Below are 20,015 nucleotides of genomic sequence, written 5' to 3'. Positions count from 1 at the left end.
GCGATGTCTCGCAGACAATACATAAGTATAATTATATAATATATATATTTTATATAAATAAAATAATTTTATAATCAAAAACGATCGATATCTCAGCACCCCCACTTCCCGCGGACTTCCCGCGGCCCTGCATATCTCAGCGTAGGAAGCTCTGATCGACTTGCGCTTGGTTTTTAATTTTTTTTTGCATAAAAACCGAATTATGATCATGTCTCTCCCACAACGACAGCCCGAGCTGTGAGTGAATTATGCAAAGGGAGCAAAGCCATTCTCCCCCAACCAGTGTTCATCTCCATTATGTTACAAATAATCTGACGCAAACAAAAAATATACTAAATAAAGTTTTTATTTTATTACAAATGTGCAACTTTCAAAGAGTACAGTCCATTATGATGGGAAAGTATTTAGCTTGTTTCACCTGTTTGACTATCTCATCACTTATTTTGTCTCCAATCAGTGCTATGATTTCATGGATGGGTTAGTGTTGCATAGAGTCATTGAGCATCCTGATGGCCTGGGGATAGAACAGGGTCACAAGTCATTAGACTAAAGGCAGGGCTGCTCTCAGACTAAGGCCATGTCCAGACTAAAACGATTTTGGTCGATTTAGGCAAAGTATTTGTTCGTTTGCACCGTTCTGCCACACGGAACTGCATTCTGACAGCCTGAAGACGGTACTTTCTGATACCAGCTTTCAGAGTGTGCAATTCTGAAGACGCCTGAAGACGCCCCCCATTGGGTCACCATCTTTACAAGCGACCGCGTCTTCTCCTGAACCGATGATGCACACATGACACACATGCATGCTCACACACGTGCTGTGCTCTCATCTGTCTGAAGCGGAGCGGGGCTCTGCTGTGCTTACACTTATTACACTGATGCAATACACGATACTAACTAGAGATTAGAGTCACATAGCTGGCCTTTTTCTGAAAACCCAAGCACATATTGTTCCATAGCATAAGCCTTCAGTTGATCATGACAAATCCTCTCTTACCTTGACGATTAAAAAGCCTCCATAATTTAGTAAATAAAGCTGTAGCCACTAGCCAGCCAGCTAGCATTGATGCTATTCAAAATGCTATCTACATTAGCTAAATAGCTAACCAACTAAATACAGACAACGTTTGCTAGTCGAAATGACATCAAGTTAAACATCAATCAATTAATTTATTCCAACAGGTAGTTTGAGCCGCGGCCTCTCTCCCTCTCTCCACTCCCGAAGTACGTTGCACCCAGAGCCATATAATAAGAGTTGCGACACTGTGATCTCGCCGCCACGCGATCACGTAGCTCCCATAGTTCCAATTTGTTTTTGCACTCATGCGGTCAACCTGATTTGAGCGGGACAGAGCGGCAGTGACTACTACTGTTACAGCAATTTTTGGTACTTATTAACACAATGTGCATTGATCACTGTTGCGTTATATCATTTACATGTCTGCTACTTTAATATTTACATTATATTACTTTATATCACTAGGCGATGACGGCAATATCGAACGTTACTATGCTAGCTACTGATGACTATTCTTTTACATTAGCCATATCACGGCAGTTGTTAAACACTCAAGCATAATTGTATTAATCAGCCCACATTACAGTTATATGTTGACAACACTTTATATTCAATATATAATAGCATTTCAGGGGAGTGGCAGAGAGACAGCATTAGTCAGTTTTTCTGTTGTCTGTGGACTGTCCCATAACCTTGGATAAGTTACGAAAAATATGAATGCATAGGCTAACATTACATACTGTAACATTTACAGTATGTATGCATTCATATTTTTTACGTGCTTCTATGGTCATAAATACACACATCTTAATGCTATCTATAAGACATTCATACATGCACAAAGTGAATATGGAAATGCAGTGAATATCATACCTCAAGCTGTTATTACTCTGCATTTCTTAGCATTTACATTTCATACTGTAACCATAGATGTATTATAAAAGCTCTTATAATACATCCATGACTAACTTAAACGCTGTTCACACTGTATATATCTTAGCGTATTCATACTACTCTTTTCATACTGTTCATTCTGTTAATAATGTTCAGACTGTATATATCTTAGTACATTCATACCTACCTTTACAGTTTATTCCATTTATATATCATACATAATATGCAAGTAAAATTACTTTTCCACACACGGCGCAACCAGAGCCATCTAAAAGAGAGTTGCGACACTTCCATTGAGTTTCATTGTTATCGTGGAATGCGGAAGTAAAGCGCCTCATGAGCAATACGTAGTTCCAAGCTCAGAAAGCTTCCAGCTGAACGCCATTCATTTTCATTGTTTCCGAGGGGACCGGGACACTCGCTGGTAAGTTTACTTTACTTTACTTACTTACTGAATTTTTTTACATTTTAACGCATTAGCAGACCACTCATGGATTTAGTCAATAGTGGTATTTTATGTAGCAAGCTTTAGTTAATGTTTATCGTAATAATAGCTTGTTAGATTCTAAATGCAGTTGGCTAACGTTACCATACTGACGTTGGCCTAACGTTACATTTACCAAATTATTTGCAGTTATTGGTGTTCGTTAGTTTATCTTCGTTTATTAGATTGATTGTTAAAGTGAGCCACACGTAGTTTCGATCGTATTAGTACATCTGATTACAATCAAGAATCAAGAGGTTTATTTGTCACATACTACATACCAGGGCATACAGTGAAATGCGGGTGGCCATGCCCGCATTGGTTGTGCAAAATACAATAATAAAATAGGCATAGAAAAAAATTAAATGGATAAGACACGAGATCTGCATGGTAAAAAAAAAAGACATGCTAGGTTCCTGAGAAACTGGTCCTATATACACTTCTATACAATATACAATTTACAATGTTAACTCTTAATGTATCTAAACTATACTATACACTATACTATACAGTACCTCCTTCTTTTAAAGTGACTTCACACTTAGGTTAATGTTAGTTGAGCAACTAACTAACTTTCAGATGAAGAACCATAAAACTCTGAACAATTTATCTGTGATCATCCACATTTTTGATGGAGAGACTTTGTAAGTGGGGCTTACAAAACTCACAAATGATTTAATTCATATTACACCTCGCCTGTTCGAATCCAGCTCCCGGCATTGTCACCAGCTTGGCTGGCCGTTCACACTAATACAATTGGCAGTATTAGAGGGTGGGAAAGCTGGCGGGGTGGGTCCGGGTCCGCCCCGACTCCTACAGTTCGGTCGGGGCGCCTGCTCAGCGTGGATAGCATCTAAGGGGGGTAGTGTGATCCTTCCACACGTTACACCCTCTCAGTGAGAGTCCGCGCTGCCAGGTGAAAAGAATCGGTTGATTGGCTAGACGTGTGTCGGAGGAAGCACGTGATAGCCTCCACTCTCCCAGACCGACTGTGGGGGGTAAGTGCGCAGCGACCAGGAAGGGGATTGGGAATTGGCATAACGACTAACATTGGGATGGGAGAAAATCGGAGGAAAAAAAAGATCAATATATATATATATATATATATATATATATATATATAAAAAAAAAAAAAAAAAAAAAAAGGGCCATAAAAATCCGTTTTGCCACAGGCTCAACAGGCTACAGGCTGCTTCAGGAGATGGAGATTCCTCTCCCCGACATCAGAACCCTGCAAAGGAGCCTGCAGCATATAAAGATGGAACCAGGAGTATTAGGGGAGGTGTTTGACATACTGAAGCTGAAGGTAGATGGCCTGACAGAGATGGAGAGGGAGTGTGTGCTGACTCTGGACGAGATGTCAATCACACCCAGCGTGGAGCTGCACCTGGGGACAGGGAAACTTTATGGGGATGTGACGTTACCCGGCCACACAGGAGAGGCAACACATGCGTGTGTTTTTATGTTGGCAGGGAGCACGACACGCTGGAAACAAGTAGTGGCTTACCACTACAGTGGCAATTCCACTAATGGGGCAATTTATAAACCTATCATTCTGGACATTATTGACAAAGCAGCTTCCATAGGGCTACATGTAATTAATGTCACCACCGACATGACATGGGCAGCCCTAATCTGGCAATGTGGAAGGCCTTTGGGGTGAACCAAAACAAAACATCTGTCCGACATCCAGCAAGACCAGACAGGAGGCTATATTTCATGCCAGACCTCCCACATCTGGTGAAGAACCCGAAGAGTGCCCTGGTCCGTGTACAATAACAGTGCTTCCCACTTCCCAAATGCTGCAGTACAGTACCATACTGTAAATATGGCAAATCTTTACTGTAACACTACTTTACACTACAATACAGTAAATCTGCTGCAGTAAAGCTGTAAGTCTAAATGTAAAATGTAAACAAGTTCTTGTCCCACTGTAAGCTTCATGTATGACACAATGGCAGTAGTGCAGTGCAGATTGTTTAGTGCTGAATTACTGTCCAATGTACACACCTGCTATCCCAACTAAATGTTTGAATAATTTAATTTACAGTGGTTCTCTCAACATTTGGCTGCACCCTTCGACCAGCCTCAGCCATTGTGAGGCCGTGATTGACAACAGCTTTGTTTACACCGCCACACACTGTGTGTGTCAGCGATGACTGTAATATGAATTAAATCATTTGTGAGTTTTGTAAGCCCCACTTACAAAGTCTCTCCATCAAAAAACATAAACATAACAGCAGCATACATGTGGATGATCACAGATTAATTGTTCAGAGTTTTATGGTTCTTCATCTGAAAGTTAGTTAGTTGCTCAACTAACATTAACCTAAGTGTGAAGTCACTTTAAAAGAAGGAGGTACTGTATAGTATAGTGTATAGTATAGTTTAAATACATTAAGAGTTAACATTGTAAATTGTATATTGTATAGAAGTGTATATAGGACCAGTTTCTCAGGAACCTAGCATGTCTTTTCTTTTTACCATGCAGATCTCGTGTCTTATCCATTTTTTTTTCTATGCCTATTTTATTATTGTATTTTGCACAACCAATGCGGGCATGGCCACCCGCATTTCACTGTATGCCCTGGTATGTAGTATGTGACAAATAAACCTCTTGATTCTTGATTGTAATCAGATGTACTAATACGATCGAAACTACGTGTTGCTCACTTTAACAATAAATCTAATAAACGAAGATAAACTAACGAACACCAATAACTGCAAATAATTTGGTAAATGTAACGTTAGGCCAACGTCAGTATGGTAACGTTAGCCAACTGCATTTAGAATCTAACAAGCTATTAACTTACAACATTAAACATTAACTAAAGCTTGCTACATAAAATACCACTATTGACTAAATCCATGAGTGGTCTGCTAATGCGTTAAAATGTAAAAAAATGCAGTAAGTAAGTAAAATAAAGTAAACTTACCAGCGAGCGAGTGTCCCGGTCCCCTCGGAAACAATGAAAATGAATGGCGTTCAGCTGGAAGCTTTCTGAGCTTGGAACTACGTATTGCCCATGAGGAGCTTTACTTCCGCATTCCACGATAACAATGAAACTCAATGGAAGTGTCGCAACTCTCTTTTAGATGGCTCTGGTTGCGCCGTGTGTGGAAAAGTAGGTCAGCTCAAAAGCACAAAACCGGACGGCACAACAACACTTCCGGTCGGGGGTTTTCAAAATAAAAGAGCAACATCTAACAGGAAAGACATTTATTTTGTAAATTTGTGGCATGCACTTATTATCTTGAGACGTTTTCGTTTTTACGTAAACCTTTTTTTAAACGAAAAAGATCAAAATCGTTTTAGTCTGGACAAGGGAAATGTGTCAAGTCAGGGGGGGGGTTACATTCTGGGTAAGGTAGTCATTATGCATGACAAGAGAAATGGCCGCGGTTTCTTAGAAGCCCCGTAGCTCAGGAATGAGTAGTGCGTTATCAGCATGATTCATAAGACATAAATTGAAAAGTATCCGCCCGATTTGTACACGTGATGGCTTATTTTGTACTTTCATATCATGTAAAAATGCTCTTATTTTTATTTTATTTTTTATTTAAGACCCTTCTAAAAGGACCCAGAGTCTGTGTCTGGTCACATGTATCAATACAAACAAAATAAAAGAGACTAAATATTTATTTTCTTATATTTTTATATACAAATACCAAGGGCAACTTTTGCTGCCATCCCATCTTACACAGACATTCCATTCAATAATTTTTCTCGACAACTAAATACTAACATCAGTGACATTTGCTTTATTTATCTCTGGTTCATGTTAACATGACATTAAAAAAGTCCCTCCTGAACATCCCGTTTCATTTGACAACGTGTCAAACTGTGGGAGAGTAATTTCCTGGGGACTCACCCTGATCCTCTTCACCATGAAGCTGATGTTGCGAATGCCCATGAAGTCAGTGCCCTGATAGATGGCGTCAATGGCCTTGACGTGACTGGATATCTGAAACACATGAAGACAGGAGACACCATTATTCACAGACTGAAACACCAGAAGAAGACAAAGATACACAATTATTCACAGACTGAAACACTAAAAGACAAGATACACCATTATTCACAGACTGGAGATCTGTGAGACCAGGAGAAGACAAAAGATACACCATTATTCACAGACTGAAACACTAAAAGACAAGATACACCATTATTCACAGACTGGAGATCTGTGAGACCAGGAGAAGACAAAAGATACACCATTATTCACAGACAGAGGAACAAAAAGTCTATAGTTTTAGATTTTCCCAGAAGCATGGCATCTAACTGCCAAATACTTTGACTTCTAATTTTATTTCTGCATTTCTGTGGCTCCCTCCTCCCTCTCAACACGAGCCCAGCCCCAACCTGTACCCATCTACGACACGTCAAAATGTCTGCCGTTAGAAGGGTCTGGCCAGGAAGTGTCTTACCTGGGCGATGACGGCCTCTCTGGTCTTGTAGTATTTATAGAAGAGGTGGTCCGTCTGAATGAAGAGCTGACAGGTGTTCTTCTCCACCTGGGCCATCCTCCTCTTCCTCAGCAACACCGGCTCATTAGAGTCTGCCTCCTCGGCGTGGAGCTCCTGCTGGCGCCGGGAGCAGAGGAGACGCAGAGGAGAAGCACCAAGTGGACAGTTAAATAAATCATATACAGTATTCTCACATGAGGACTGCTTAAATAAATAATATCCGCTATCTTTAGTCCGATGGGTCTTAAAAATGTAACACATTTGCAAACTTCAATATAGATTTATATATACACAATTTTACATATACATACATGGAGAAAAAAGTACAACATTATTTATATATATATAATATATATTAAAAAAAAAACATAGGTGTTACTGTGGTATATAGTGTACATTCACCTTGGCTGGCTTTGCGATTGCAGTGCCCTGGTACTTTTTCATCTTCTCAAACACCGAGTAGTCAGCACAGCCTCCCTCTGGGCCATACTTGTGAGGGTAGTCTACGAGAGAGAGATAGCGACAGACGGAGAGATGTAGAGAGAGACAGAGAGATGTAGAGGTAGAGAGACAGCAGACACAGTCCTGTTCAGATTACCCGATACAATGTTAGCTACTTAACCCTGTGAGTCAGTCTATTCCTAGGGCTCACTCACCATCAGAAAAGGGTTGGACTTACACGTCACCCGAGCCTCCTTCCTCTCCCACCTATCACTCTCTCCGTGTTCCACTCACATTGTTTTGTATTCACTTTGCCCCTCAGCCACATACCCTATACCCATATTTACATGGTGGATGACATCAGACTAGCTGAGGGGAGAAGGGGGAAGGGGTGGTTTGCTCAGTGATTCGCTACCGGCCGCTTAATTGAGTCGTGTTTCCTGAATGAAGGATCGTGTTACTCAGCTAATGAGCGCCCCGGGTATCTCCGCTCCCTGGGGGGGAAACAGCGCACCAGTCTGTCTCCATCAGCTTGGTTGGCAGATGAAAAGATTAGCGCTCCGCTACTCTCACACTCTCCCCGAACAGTTTCCCACGCGCTGGCGACCAATGGAACACACCGTGTGCGATCGAGAGAAAAGGTGCGAGTGAAAGTGGGGCTGGGCAATACGATGGAAATTCATATCATGAGAATCATCTGGAATCTCCCCCCAGAACAATATCGATATACTGTATATCTGTTCACGTACGTAAAAGCACAAGATAAATAATCCAACTGTACAAAATGTTGAACTGCATGATGTAAAGTGTGATACCACTCCAAAACGTTCAAGAGCTAATTTTGAAAGAGATTTGAATCCATATGTGGTGGTTATCATGCATTTAGATGAGCGAGGCAATATCACAATGTCATCTCGATATGATCCAGATAAAACGATAATACTGAATTATGTAAAGGTGTTTGTGTTGCTGGAGCTCTCACTGATGATAAAACGATAATACTGAACTATGTAAAGGTGTTTGTGTTGCTGGAGCTCTCACTGATGATAAAACGATAATACTGAATTATCGCATCTATGTAAATGTGTTTGTGTTGCTGAAGAAGCTCTCACTGATGATAAAACGATAATACTGAATTATCACCTCTATGTAAAGGTGTTTGTGTTGCTGGTGCTCTCACTGATGATAAAACGATAATACTGAATTATCGCCTCTATGTAAAGGTGTTTGTGTTGCTGGTGCTCTCACTGATGATAAAACGATAATACTGAATTATCGCCTCTATGTAAAGGTGTTTGTGTTGCTGGTGCTCTCATTGATGATAAAACAATAATACTGAATTATCGCCTCTATGTAAAGGTGTTTGTGTTGCTGGAGCAGCTCTCACTGATGTCATCTTCGTGGTAGATGACGGAGTGGAAGGGCACGTCCTTGTCCTTCAGGTATCTCTCTGCGGGCTCCACGTAGTAGGCGCCCTGGTAGGTCTGGATGAAACCCTCGAACTTGCCGTCCACCACGGAGCCGTGGCTCAGGGTGCCCTTCTCACCTGGGGGAGACACAGAGCAGGGTTAGTATTCATGGCTCATTTCCACTGTACTGTAGGGATGGTACCTTTACATTTAACTGACACTTTTATCCAAAGCGAAGGGTACAACTCTGGCAACTATGGGTACGTGATATTATTCGTCAAACAGTGTCGAACTTGAGTGCTACACTCTTGAGTTCATAGTTTGATTTGATTTGATGTTTTTTATTTTTGTGTCTTACATACAGGTGTATGCCCAGCCCATATGGGCTTACAAGACACATAAACAATAAGTATATAATAGTATACTCGACAAATTATGACATATAGAACAAGATGGCAACAAAATATATATATACAATAAAACGTAATATAACAAGCTGTAAGCAATGTATGTAAACAAAGAAACAAGATGAATTCATATACAATTATATAGGATAGTGTTTTGTCTCAAGTGCCATGCTTTCTCCAAAAATCCTGCAAAACTGAAGATGTCCTTCACAAAAAAACAACTCAACATACAACTCTCAGACTGCCAAAACAAATCCGGATTTACAATTAGATTTTTTTTTTTTTTATCTACTTTTTTCTCCTCCTTTTTCTGTGATTTTTCTCCCCATCCCAATTTACCTCTCGTGCCAATTCTCCCTCCCCTGTCCTGATCGTTGCTCGCATATGCCCCCCACTGGCCGGTTGTAGGGAGGATAGAAGCCTTGCATCACATGTCCCCTCCGATACATGTGGAGGCAGCCTGTCACATCTTTTCACCTGCCAGCGCGGACTCTCATTTGGCGAGGAGTAACGTGTAGGAGGCTCACACTGCCCCCGCCATTTTCCTGACTTTGCTGTGCAGGCGCCCCAACCGACCTGTAGGAGTCGCTGTTCACAACGACCAGACTACCACCCTTCAACTTCCCACCCGCTAACTCTGCCATTGAGTTAGTATGACGGCCGGCCCAAGCTGGAGGCAACGCAACGCCGACAGCCGGATTCACAATTTGAATTTTCTCAAATAAAGCCCTCCTCAAATCGGTGTACAAAGGGCAATACAAGGTTTACCTCAGGTTTACCTTGGAATCTACCCACTTCCACAGCCAATGGCAATACTATACTATTTCCATTAACCCCTTAAGACCGACTGGCCCGAGATTTATTTAATGTTGCACAAATAGATCAATACAGTCTGTATTAAGTGATGTTGTGTTTTTTTTATTATCAAAGTGTATATTTTCAGCACTACGTTTGTTTAGCACTGATTTTAAATGTTACTAGCAATATATGAACTTGTAAAAAAATCTCTGCGCATTGCATCGGAAATCTGAGGATTTATACATGAGAACAGGAAGCACTCATGAAATCGTTGCAGTCAAAAGAAAGAGGAGACCCAGGGCTTTCGATGGACATCTACATTTCATAAAACGACACTACCCAGTTCACACCAGCCGCAGACAACGGAAGTAATATTTTTTTTTATATATACTTACAAGCATTGGTCCTCATTAGTAAGTCGGACAGCCCGGTGTGCGCCCGTGTTTTTAACAGCTTTCTTTGTGAGAATCACTTTGATTCTACAGACATCCACGGAATTAAATAATTATAATGATAATAAATATGACTGTCAGGATGTATTGGTGTGCACCAGAGTTTATAACAGCCATCTTTGGAATTGCCGTCACTTCGATCCTACAGACATCCACGGAATTAAATAATTATAATGATAATAAAACGACAATATTTGTATAATTAACAATTATGTTTTACATTTATAGTCATGACTCAACGAACCATGTCCGAGATACGGCTTTGTGTGCATAAGGCAGATGCACTCAGCGCACACACACAGCAGTGAATTGGGTTGCTTTGCTTGGGACAAAAATAATTGAGATATGATCCGTTTTTTCCATTAGGGAGATCTGCCATGTTTCTATGTGCCAAGAATGCAGAAAAGTAGCTTTGCTCAGACTTCGGGACATTTTACACGACTCTCGGAATTATAAACTTTGGATTCTGGCAGAGATTTTCAAATATACTCAGTTTCAGCCTGGCATTGACCAAAGCAATCTCCGATTCAAATTAATCTCCAATTTAAAGCAAATAAATTTATATCTGATTCTAAGCAAATAAATGATCCATTATGTGTGCAAAGAAAAACAGTCTCACCATAGATTTCTCCTGTGTAGATATGGGAGGTATCATAGGCGATCTCTTCTCCTGCCATGTCCACCTTCAGATCCTGGGCAAATAACGTGGTGTCCCTCTTCATCCTCAGGTTAAAATGTCTGAAATGTGACAGGGGGGAAATAACAAGCTGAGCACAACAAAACTACTGGAAACAACAGGAGGGTATTATTTCGTATTCAGACATTTAAAAATAAAATGAAAAACAATCCTCTTAAAGATATTCAGTTAGTAACAATATCTTTTTTTTAATCAACTTTTTCTCCCCATTTTTCAATTTTTTCTCCCATCCCAATTTCGTATTATCCAATTCTTCCCTCCCCTGTCTTGAACATTGCTAGACTATGCCTCCCACTGGTCGGCTGTAGTGAGGACAGAAGCCTTGCATCACGTGTGCCCTCCGGTACACGAGGAGGCAGCCTGTCGCATCTTTTCACCGCAGCAGCTCGAACTCTCAGTGGCGAAGAGTAACGCGTGGGAGGCTCACGCTGCCCCCGCCGCACCGGCGTCACCAAACCGACCTCTAGGAGTCGCTGTCCACAACGTCCAATCCCCACCCACCGGCTTTCCCACCCTCTAACACTTGCCAATTGTGTCAGTATGAACGACCGGCCAGCCGGTAGCAACGCCGAGAGCTGGGCTCGAACCCAGCGTCTCCTGCGTTGGTGGCGAGCGCCTTGCCCACTGCGCCAATCAGCCGCCCAGTTAGTAACAATATCTGACCGCACAAGTATGACGTGTGGAGTTCCCCAAGGTTCCATTTTGGGGCCTTTTTTAATTACAATTATACATGCTCCCAGTAGGCAAGCTTCTTCAGAATAGAATAGACTTAAAAGCATACTCCTGGTCTACAAATCACTTAATGCTTTAAGGCAGAGGGGCAGCATTCGCTCACTATATACAAAAACACATTGGAACACACTACCACATGATACCAGGTCAGCTCCAACTTTGAAAGTTTAAAACGGCGAGTTGTTGAAAGTTGAAAATGATACACAGAACTATCAAAATTAACCCACAATATTTGAGTTTCTGTTGTTTATTACTAAGCAGCAGAATAGGTGGAGAGTGCAAGAGGGGCTAAATGTAGGCAATATTCCGATAACATGCTTACTGTCTGGCACTGCAGCATGTAAACATGCTAAATGTCCAATTGAAATTGCTTGAGAGAAGTAGGGAGAAGTAGGCTAGCACATTCACCAGGACTTAGGGGGAGGTGGGTGGGGGGGGAATGCAAATGAAGAGAAACACAGGAGGTGAAAGCAAGGGCAGCAGCTCGGCAGAAAAAAAAAACATTTCAACCATTTTCTGTTGCTGGATGGAAAAAGCTGCAGCTTTTATCTCAAAAGAGTAGCAACGGAAAAAACGAGGACACAATGGTGGCTTCCTGTTTATCAAGAGAGATGGCAGGGAAACAAAGATGTCACTTTAAACTCTGAGCGTTGTGTATACACACACAGGGTTAGTCTATTTATTATAGTACTTTCAATCTAATAGTACTCCCTGAATCTGTGTGTAAGGCTATTTGTGGTAAACAATAGATGGTATGGACCCTAATGCCCAGCCCTAGTACCTGGCTCTATGACCTCATGCAGTTTTAAAATGCACAAATATTGCAATACATTTGCTAATTGACATCACATGTGTTCATAGGGGAAAGATGCTGTTTTGAAGTTAAATATATTGATTTCCTGATCTATGGGGTCAATCTAACTCTCCATCCTTCCTCAGTCTCTACCAATTTGACAAAAACATCTATAACCTAAAGAGTCATAAAGGATTAATTTGAGTCACAATATTTGTTATTTTCTATTAAATTTCTGTTTGTGTAAATTGTGCACCATGTGTTGTATCTTATTAGTATTGTATTTACATTACTTTTGTACTTTGTATTGTGCAGCACTTTAGTCAACCTTGGTTGTTTTTAAATGTCCTATATAAATAAATCTGACATTGATCTTAAATATGGCTTGAATATTTTGTCCGAAATAATTATTGCACTCTGGAGGTGATCATGCAATCAGTCTGGTGTGTATATACCATAATTTTCGGACTATAAGACGCACCTTTTTCCCCCCATTTTTCGACCCTGCGGCTTATATAACGGTGCGGCTTATATGTGACTCGACGTGACCAAACCCGAAAATGTAAAAATCGAAATATTGCTTTTTTAACTGCATTGAAATGTTATTTATCTGTTCCCTTATTTGCTAAACTTAATACAACTTGTAAATGAGTTAATTCTTGTTATTTGTCCGACAGTATTGTGTCCCAATTAGGCCTGCCGCGATAAGCAATAAATCGATTAATTGCCGCGATAATTAAAATTAATGCAATGATTTTGACGGGCGCGATTAATTGCTATTTGCGCGTTTGTTTTAATGAGGCGGAACCAGTCCAGTACCCCTCGTCAGTCACTCCGTGTGGGGGGCCGCTGGCCTTACTACAGAGCACAGCACGGGAGCTCCGTGGGGCACTAGCAACGCCACATATAGCTTAACTACATTTCTCAATAGTGTTGCTCCTTTTAACCAAATAGCGTTCTTTGTAGTGTAACGTTAGCTATTTTTAGACCCAAGTAGTTACTCGCTACTGCCCGGAGAAACTGGACTGCTAAATAAAGATTAAAGACTGAAAATATCTAGTGTTGATGCTCATTCAATGCCAACAACATTAGCTAAATAGCTAACAAACGAAATACAACGTATAGCATAGCTACAACACAGAATAACGTTAATACAATTACATGCATCATTGTTTACAATGAACGGGTGGGGCTAGTCAAAGGACTGGACACAGGGACAAGTTAAACATGAATAAATTTATTATAACAGGTAATCGAGTTGCGCTCCCGTGCCTATGCACCACACGGCTATTCTATTCTATACGGCTTTGACGCTTCCTCCTCATCGTTGATTGCCTGTAGTAGCTGCATCTAACGTTAGTAGCTAACGTTAAAACTAACCTAAAGTTAGTTGCTCACCAACAATCTCAACATTTGTTTTATCATTAGCTCAAAAACACAGAACCGGACGAGATGCTGCTAGGATAATAACAACAATACTTCCGCTCCGGTCGGTGGGCTTCAAAATAAAAGTCTAAAACCGGAAAAGACGGAGCGGTGGGCTTCAAAATAAAAGTTTTGGGAAATAAATTTCTCAAAAAAAAAATTCTCTAACCGGTCGCAATAATATCGCTTATCGCGATATTTTCGGGGGCAATTAATCGCCCAGCAAAATGTGTTATCGTGGCAGGCCTAGTCCCAATGCTAATTAATTATGGTAATTAAACATTAAAACACCTGCGGCTTATAGTCCAGTGCGGCTTATATATGTACACATCATTCAATTTAGCTGCTGCGGCTTATATTCAGGTGCGGCTTATAGTGCGAAAATTACGGTACCTCTATCTGCAGAAAATCTCACAAACTAAAAGACTGGTCGGTCTAATATTTGTTGTGCACAATGATATGAACAAGGACCTCTTGTGGGTTTTTTTGTGACCTTTTTAGTATCTTAGTCTTGTAGCCAATCAACGGTCAACTCCACCTGGCCTGAGCGGCCAGGAGCTACTGGGGGGGGGGATGAGCGAGTGCGCCTGCAGCACCATACAAGTGATTGTGAACAGCACTCTTTAACTATAGATGAACCATGGAAACAGCGTATGAAGGACCTCAGCCTGATCTGGGCAAGTCGCCCAAGGAAGAAAAACAGGTGCGAGAAGGACACTATGTGGATATATCTTAGGAGGTGAAGTTTTTGTCCTAGAACAACTTCTGGAGTCAGTCCGAGTGTCAAGCTAGCTAAAGTTAACGTCACCAGTAGGCTAACGTTACATCTCAAATTCAGTATTAACGTAATGTTAGCCAGATATTACGCAGCAAAGATATGGAATACCTTACCTATGGACATTATGGAAGCCAGCTCACAAAATATTTTAAAAAGTAAGCTAAAAATGTGTCTCTTCAACGTAGCCTTTTAATACATTCTGCCACATTACACTCATTACATCCACACTGTGATTACTGTATTGTAAATGAGAGCTATTCTATTGTTTTATTACCTGCATCGTTTTTACCCTTTTTCTTATTCTCTGCACTGCTTTTATTCTATTCTAGTCTATTGTATGCTAATTGTATGTCTATTGTACTGCTGTGGAGCACCTTGTGCTGCAATTCTTGTATGAAAAGGTGGTATACAAATAAAATTTATTATTATTGTGTAAGGCTGACCTTCGATACATTTTTTGTAATTCGAAGCTTCTGGGCCGAGATTCGATTTTAATTCGAAGCTTCGAGATCAAAATAAAAAATAAAAATTTATGTTGTGGGACTTGTACAGCACTTTGTTCAACTTTGTCAGTGCTGTAAAGTTTAAACCTTTTTAAAATCTTAGACAAACGAAACACTTTGCTTTCATGAAATATTGTAAGCAGTCATTTGAGGCTTTATAAAAACAGCACAATGAACACAAATCTGTCAGTGCCGAGTCCGACCTCATCTTAAATAACAAACAACATTGCTTGTTGTAGTTAACAAAGAGAGGCAGAGTTGATTTTGCACCCAAAAAAAAAACGTCAACTTTTTTTATATATATTCTAATTTTATTTTCATATTCGAATCCCATGCCCATCGAACGAAGCGTTGAAGTATTTAACACTTTGAGTGCCACGAGGTGGCGCCAGAGTTAGCGCTTCAATGCCACCATGGGCGCCAGTGTTACGCTTAATATCGCCTAATCTATGTTTTAAATTATGGCTATGTGTCTAATCTGCCCGTCGCTTATCAAAGAATCCTTTTCCAGTCAGTGCTGTCAAGGCAGATTGTTTTTTTATCGCTTCATTTCCGTTTGAGAGCATTTTGAAAAGCACCCGTTTTGAGGTAAAAACAGTTAATTCTAGACCATTCTATGATAATCGTCTTTTACTGGAATATTCCAGAACGTTGATATTTGTCGGCCTATTAAATGAATCATTTTCAAATAAACGCTAGATGATCAATATTATACGTGCACGCAAGCACATTCGAGCCGCGCACGGATAATCGCCGTGTTCATTTCCTCTTGGACTTTTACAGTGAAACCGAAAGAGCCCATTTCACAAAACAGCTTATATCTTCATCAAAATGAGTCTGATTATCCTAACACTGATAACATAGATTCCTTACCCGCCATCAGATGGTATCCAACTGGTATATTCCAATTCCTGATCACCATTCGAAAAAATCGATAAGTGTATGGATCCAACGTGTGTACAGTGCAGTACATGATTCCGCGGGTCTCAGAGGCTCCAGAATGAACTGTGATAACCCCGGCTGCATCAGTGGACTGGAAAATGTGGAGTACAGGATTTTTTCCCCCATCCATTTTCATTGAGTCCATTCCAAAATCCCTTATGTCATCTGGGAGACGATAGGGGGCGCTTTTTTCCACATCTGATCGCCGGCGGCGCTCGGGTATACTAGGGTAGGCTCGCGTGATGCAATATGATTTCAGATCACAAAAAAAAAAAAAAAAAAAGAATTCCGAGAAATCTCGTGAGTGGCTTTCAACATAACTATCGGAAACCCGAGATAACTCGTGAGTGGCAGTGAAAGTGTTAAGACAGCCCTATTATTGTGGCTCTCTAACTTTCACAGCAGCGGCTAACATCATTTAGGCTAACATTGTTATAATGTACAGCCACATCTCCCTCTCTCTTTCACAGTAACATTAGCGGCCGAGGTCTTTTACGTTATGCTCAGCCTCATCTCACTGGTTATGCTTCTAGAGGCATTTAGCTGTCCATCATCATTATGTATGTTTTGCCCCACATTATAAAAAGGCGGGTAAATGCAGCAAAGGGCATTTGCATCTTCTTTCATCTTTGCACTACAGTTGTGTCCGTGGATTGTGCCTTTCTGCTGCATTTTGGATGATAATAGATGACAATAAGGCTTAGCCTCCTGTTATGGGCTACATGATATTCTAGTGGTAGCTATAGCTACATAGCCATTTCATTGTCACCAATATAATGTCAGGATTTCTTCGAACAAACGGTAGGCCATATCTAACGTGTAGCCTACAGAGAGATAGAGAGATTTGCGCTCCACTGGGCTCACTTCACTCGTTTTATTATGATAAAAGATGTGCAGTGTAGAACTGATGACCCTGTGTACCACTTGAGGTTAATATGCAACCGATTGAGACACTGGTATGAAAAACCCATTTCATAAAAAGACACTTGGTATAGGCTTGTATTCTCTGGTCTGGGAAGTAATCTGACAATCAATGCAAAGAAACTAGATTTACTGCAATAAAAAAGGAGCTATTTGAAAACGATCTACTAAATATGAGGAAGTTATGCATTTAAAGATCTGTGTGAACAAACTAATTCCAGACTATTGGCACATTTTACCAGCCTCTCCCTATGTCCCCTTTTCTTTTTCATTTTTTTATTATCTTTTCCCCCCTTCTTTTTCCGTTTTTTCTCCCCTCCCAATGTTAGTCGTTATGCCAATTCCCAATCCCCTTCCTGGTCATTGCGCACTCTACCCCCTACCGTCGGTCTGGGAGGGCGGAGGCTATCACATGCTTCCTCCGACACATGTGTACCCAGCCCACCACTTCTTTTCACCTGGCAGCGCGGACTCTCACTGAGAGGGTGTAACGTGTGGAAGGTCACACTACCCCTCTTAGATCCTTCCCTCGCTGTGCAGGGGCCCCGACCGAACTGTAGGAGTCGCTGTCCACAACGACCCAGACCCACCCACCGGCTTCCTCCCGCTGACTCTGCCAATCGAGTCAGTATGGCGGCCGGCCAAGCCGGAAGCAACGCCGACAGCTGGATTCGATACCAGTGTCTCTTGCGTTGGTGACGAGCGCCTTGTCCGCTGCGCCACCCACCGCCCTTTCCTTTTCATTTCTATTTAGTTTTTTCCTTCGAACGTAAGATTCAGGAGGACCTCACAAGAAACGTTCAGCATGAGGCCCAAGTGAAGTACGGAATTCATTATTTCATCAAAGCTTTTAGCCCACTCAGAGACAAGGGTGTACTTTCCTTTGAACTACACCACAGAGCCGTAGAGAACAATATCCTTGCAAAGAAGAATGTACTCATAGTACACAGAGAACCAACCAGCCAGACGGTCTCTACTGGATCTCTCAGCTCACAGAGAACCAACCAGCCAGACGGTCTCTACTGGATCTCTCAGCCCAGAGAACCAAGGTCATCTATTCTACAACCACCGCAGCTCTCCAAAAACAAAGATTAAATGTAAACACCTTTCAATCACGCTGCAAATCTCGCCTGAGAACCGGTCCACGTGCCTCTAATAATAAACACTGTGGGCGTATAGTGTAGCATGCGGATTGACATGGAGGAACAAGATTAACAAGCGCCTTTGTTAATTTCTAGGGAAAAGTGACAAACCTTCCGTGGGCATGGAAATCGAGATGGAGGAACTTGTCTTCGTGGGAGAGCGCCCTCTTGGCCCTCTGGTGGTTGCTGTGCACCAGGTCTGTGTCGTAGGATAGACCTTCATAGTGGCGAATGTACTTGCTCAGAGGATTCCCATAGTAGCCTGTGTGAAAGAAGATACAACAGCTTAGATGGGAATAGATAGGTATTTTATTAATCTCTGGGGGGGGGCAGCAATGTAGCAATGTAATACCAAAGAAAACACACCAAGAGCTATGAAAAACAATCAAAAAAATTAAAGATTAAAAATAGAATATGGTAACAGAGGATGAGTGAGAGCACACTCAATAGAACTTTAAAAAGAGAAAAGGTTGCTGCACATACATAGCCTCAGTAATAGTAGACTACATTACTAAAAACAATATTTCTATATAGGAATATAGCCTAATCACAAACAAGGACAATTACAATTCATCTTTCCTAAATCAAAGTAACCAATCATGACACCCACATAACCCACACCAACAAGACACACACTCTTCTGAACCCCTTTAGACCTAAAAAGCCTGCTAATAATGCATTATATAGCCTGTATATATACACACAAATGTGTTTCCCGGTTTCAATGGGTTAAACTATGGAACCTGGAGATTGGCTGATATAATGGTGGTGATGGTGGTAAATAAAGGGTCCCTCTCCCCATCAAGTCAACTTGTGTATAATAGTGTGAGTGACATAGCTGTAACAGACAGGATAGCCTATAAAATGTTGAGACAAAGTATGCATTCATTGGTGATACCAATAGTGTTAGATTAACATCTTCTGTGATGCAGTGTAGCAGGTATTCCAATATCAGAGAGATCCACTGCAAACAAATATCCCAAACGAATACAATAACACATAAACACTGTTTCATGTTCTGTATTCACTCCATCTATCCTCTCCACTGAATCCTGTCCGCTCCCTGCCAACCACCACAAACAACCTACGTATGAACCTGCAAACACAGACTGGCATTCATTACAGAAAAGACAAAAAAATATCCCTGCAGTCTTTTTCTTTTTAGAAAAGAATTCTGGATCAATGTACTTCGCATATTGTTAATAACTTGTTTCTGTGACACTATTTGCGAGCAGGAACAACTAGGCTATATTTTCCATTTCCACTGATAGACGGAAGGATCTTAGTCTTAGTTGCACATCAACAATTAGGCAGGAAGAATAGCCCCGAAATGTCTTTTAATTTATAAATGAATAACAACTAATATTACTCCTAAAAACACCTTTAAAATACATTGAGTAATGTTAAGCAAATAAGCAGTTCAGTGATATCATTGTGATGTCCAACCATTTTATTTGCGAGCTGCTTCTTCAAGACAGTGAGAATAACCAGAAAATACTGTACTGAGATAGAGGCTCCACTCCCCTTTCTAACAAGTGACTACATGCAGCCACCGTGCCACGTCTGCTTTAAGTGACAGGATCCATCGCAAGGCCTTTCCTTTTTTTAATCTGACAATCCCTTCAATTCATTGTAAACCAAGACATTCTGAGAAAGAGCATTTAGACAAAAACGAAATAGCCTCAGGCTAAGGCAAGCCTACATGCATACCA

The 20,015-nt window shown here is 41.0% G+C and overlaps 1 protein-coding gene across 2 annotated transcripts in view; it reads right to left on the bottom strand.

Annotated features, from left to right (window-relative positions):
* Positions 1 to 20,015, bottom strand: part of LOC311245528 (disintegrin and metalloproteinase domain-containing protein 10-like) — a gene marked incomplete at its 3' end in the record, with an annotated part of 49,066 nt that overhangs the window by 26,797 nt on the left and 2,254 nt on the right. The window contains exons 2-7 of one of the 2 annotated variants that reach the window (XM_084335400.1): positions 18,415 to 18,565; positions 10,990 to 11,108; positions 8,692 to 8,850; positions 7,266 to 7,366; positions 6,825 to 6,980; positions 6,269 to 6,361 (exon numbers count right to left, since the gene is read on the bottom strand). In XM_084335400.1, coding sequence (XP_084191526.1) covers positions 6,269 to 6,361; positions 6,825 to 6,980; positions 7,266 to 7,366; positions 8,692 to 8,850; positions 10,990 to 11,108; positions 18,415 to 18,565 — 779 coding nt within the window. The remainder of the gene's footprint in view (positions 1 to 6,268; positions 6,362 to 6,824; positions 6,981 to 7,265; positions 7,367 to 8,691; positions 8,851 to 10,989; positions 11,109 to 18,414; positions 18,566 to 20,015) is intronic. The other variant, XM_084335401.1, reaches the window with a different exon arrangement.

The sequence above is a fragment of the Notolepis coatsorum genome, assembly GCF_963971535.1.
Source record: "Notolepis coatsorum genome assembly, chromosome: 18".
NCBI lineage: Eukaryota > Metazoa > Chordata > Actinopteri > Aulopiformes > Paralepididae > Notolepis > Notolepis coatsorum.
The sequence above is the reverse complement of the archived record's forward strand: the minus strand, read 5'-3'. Positions and strand labels throughout refer to the sequence as shown.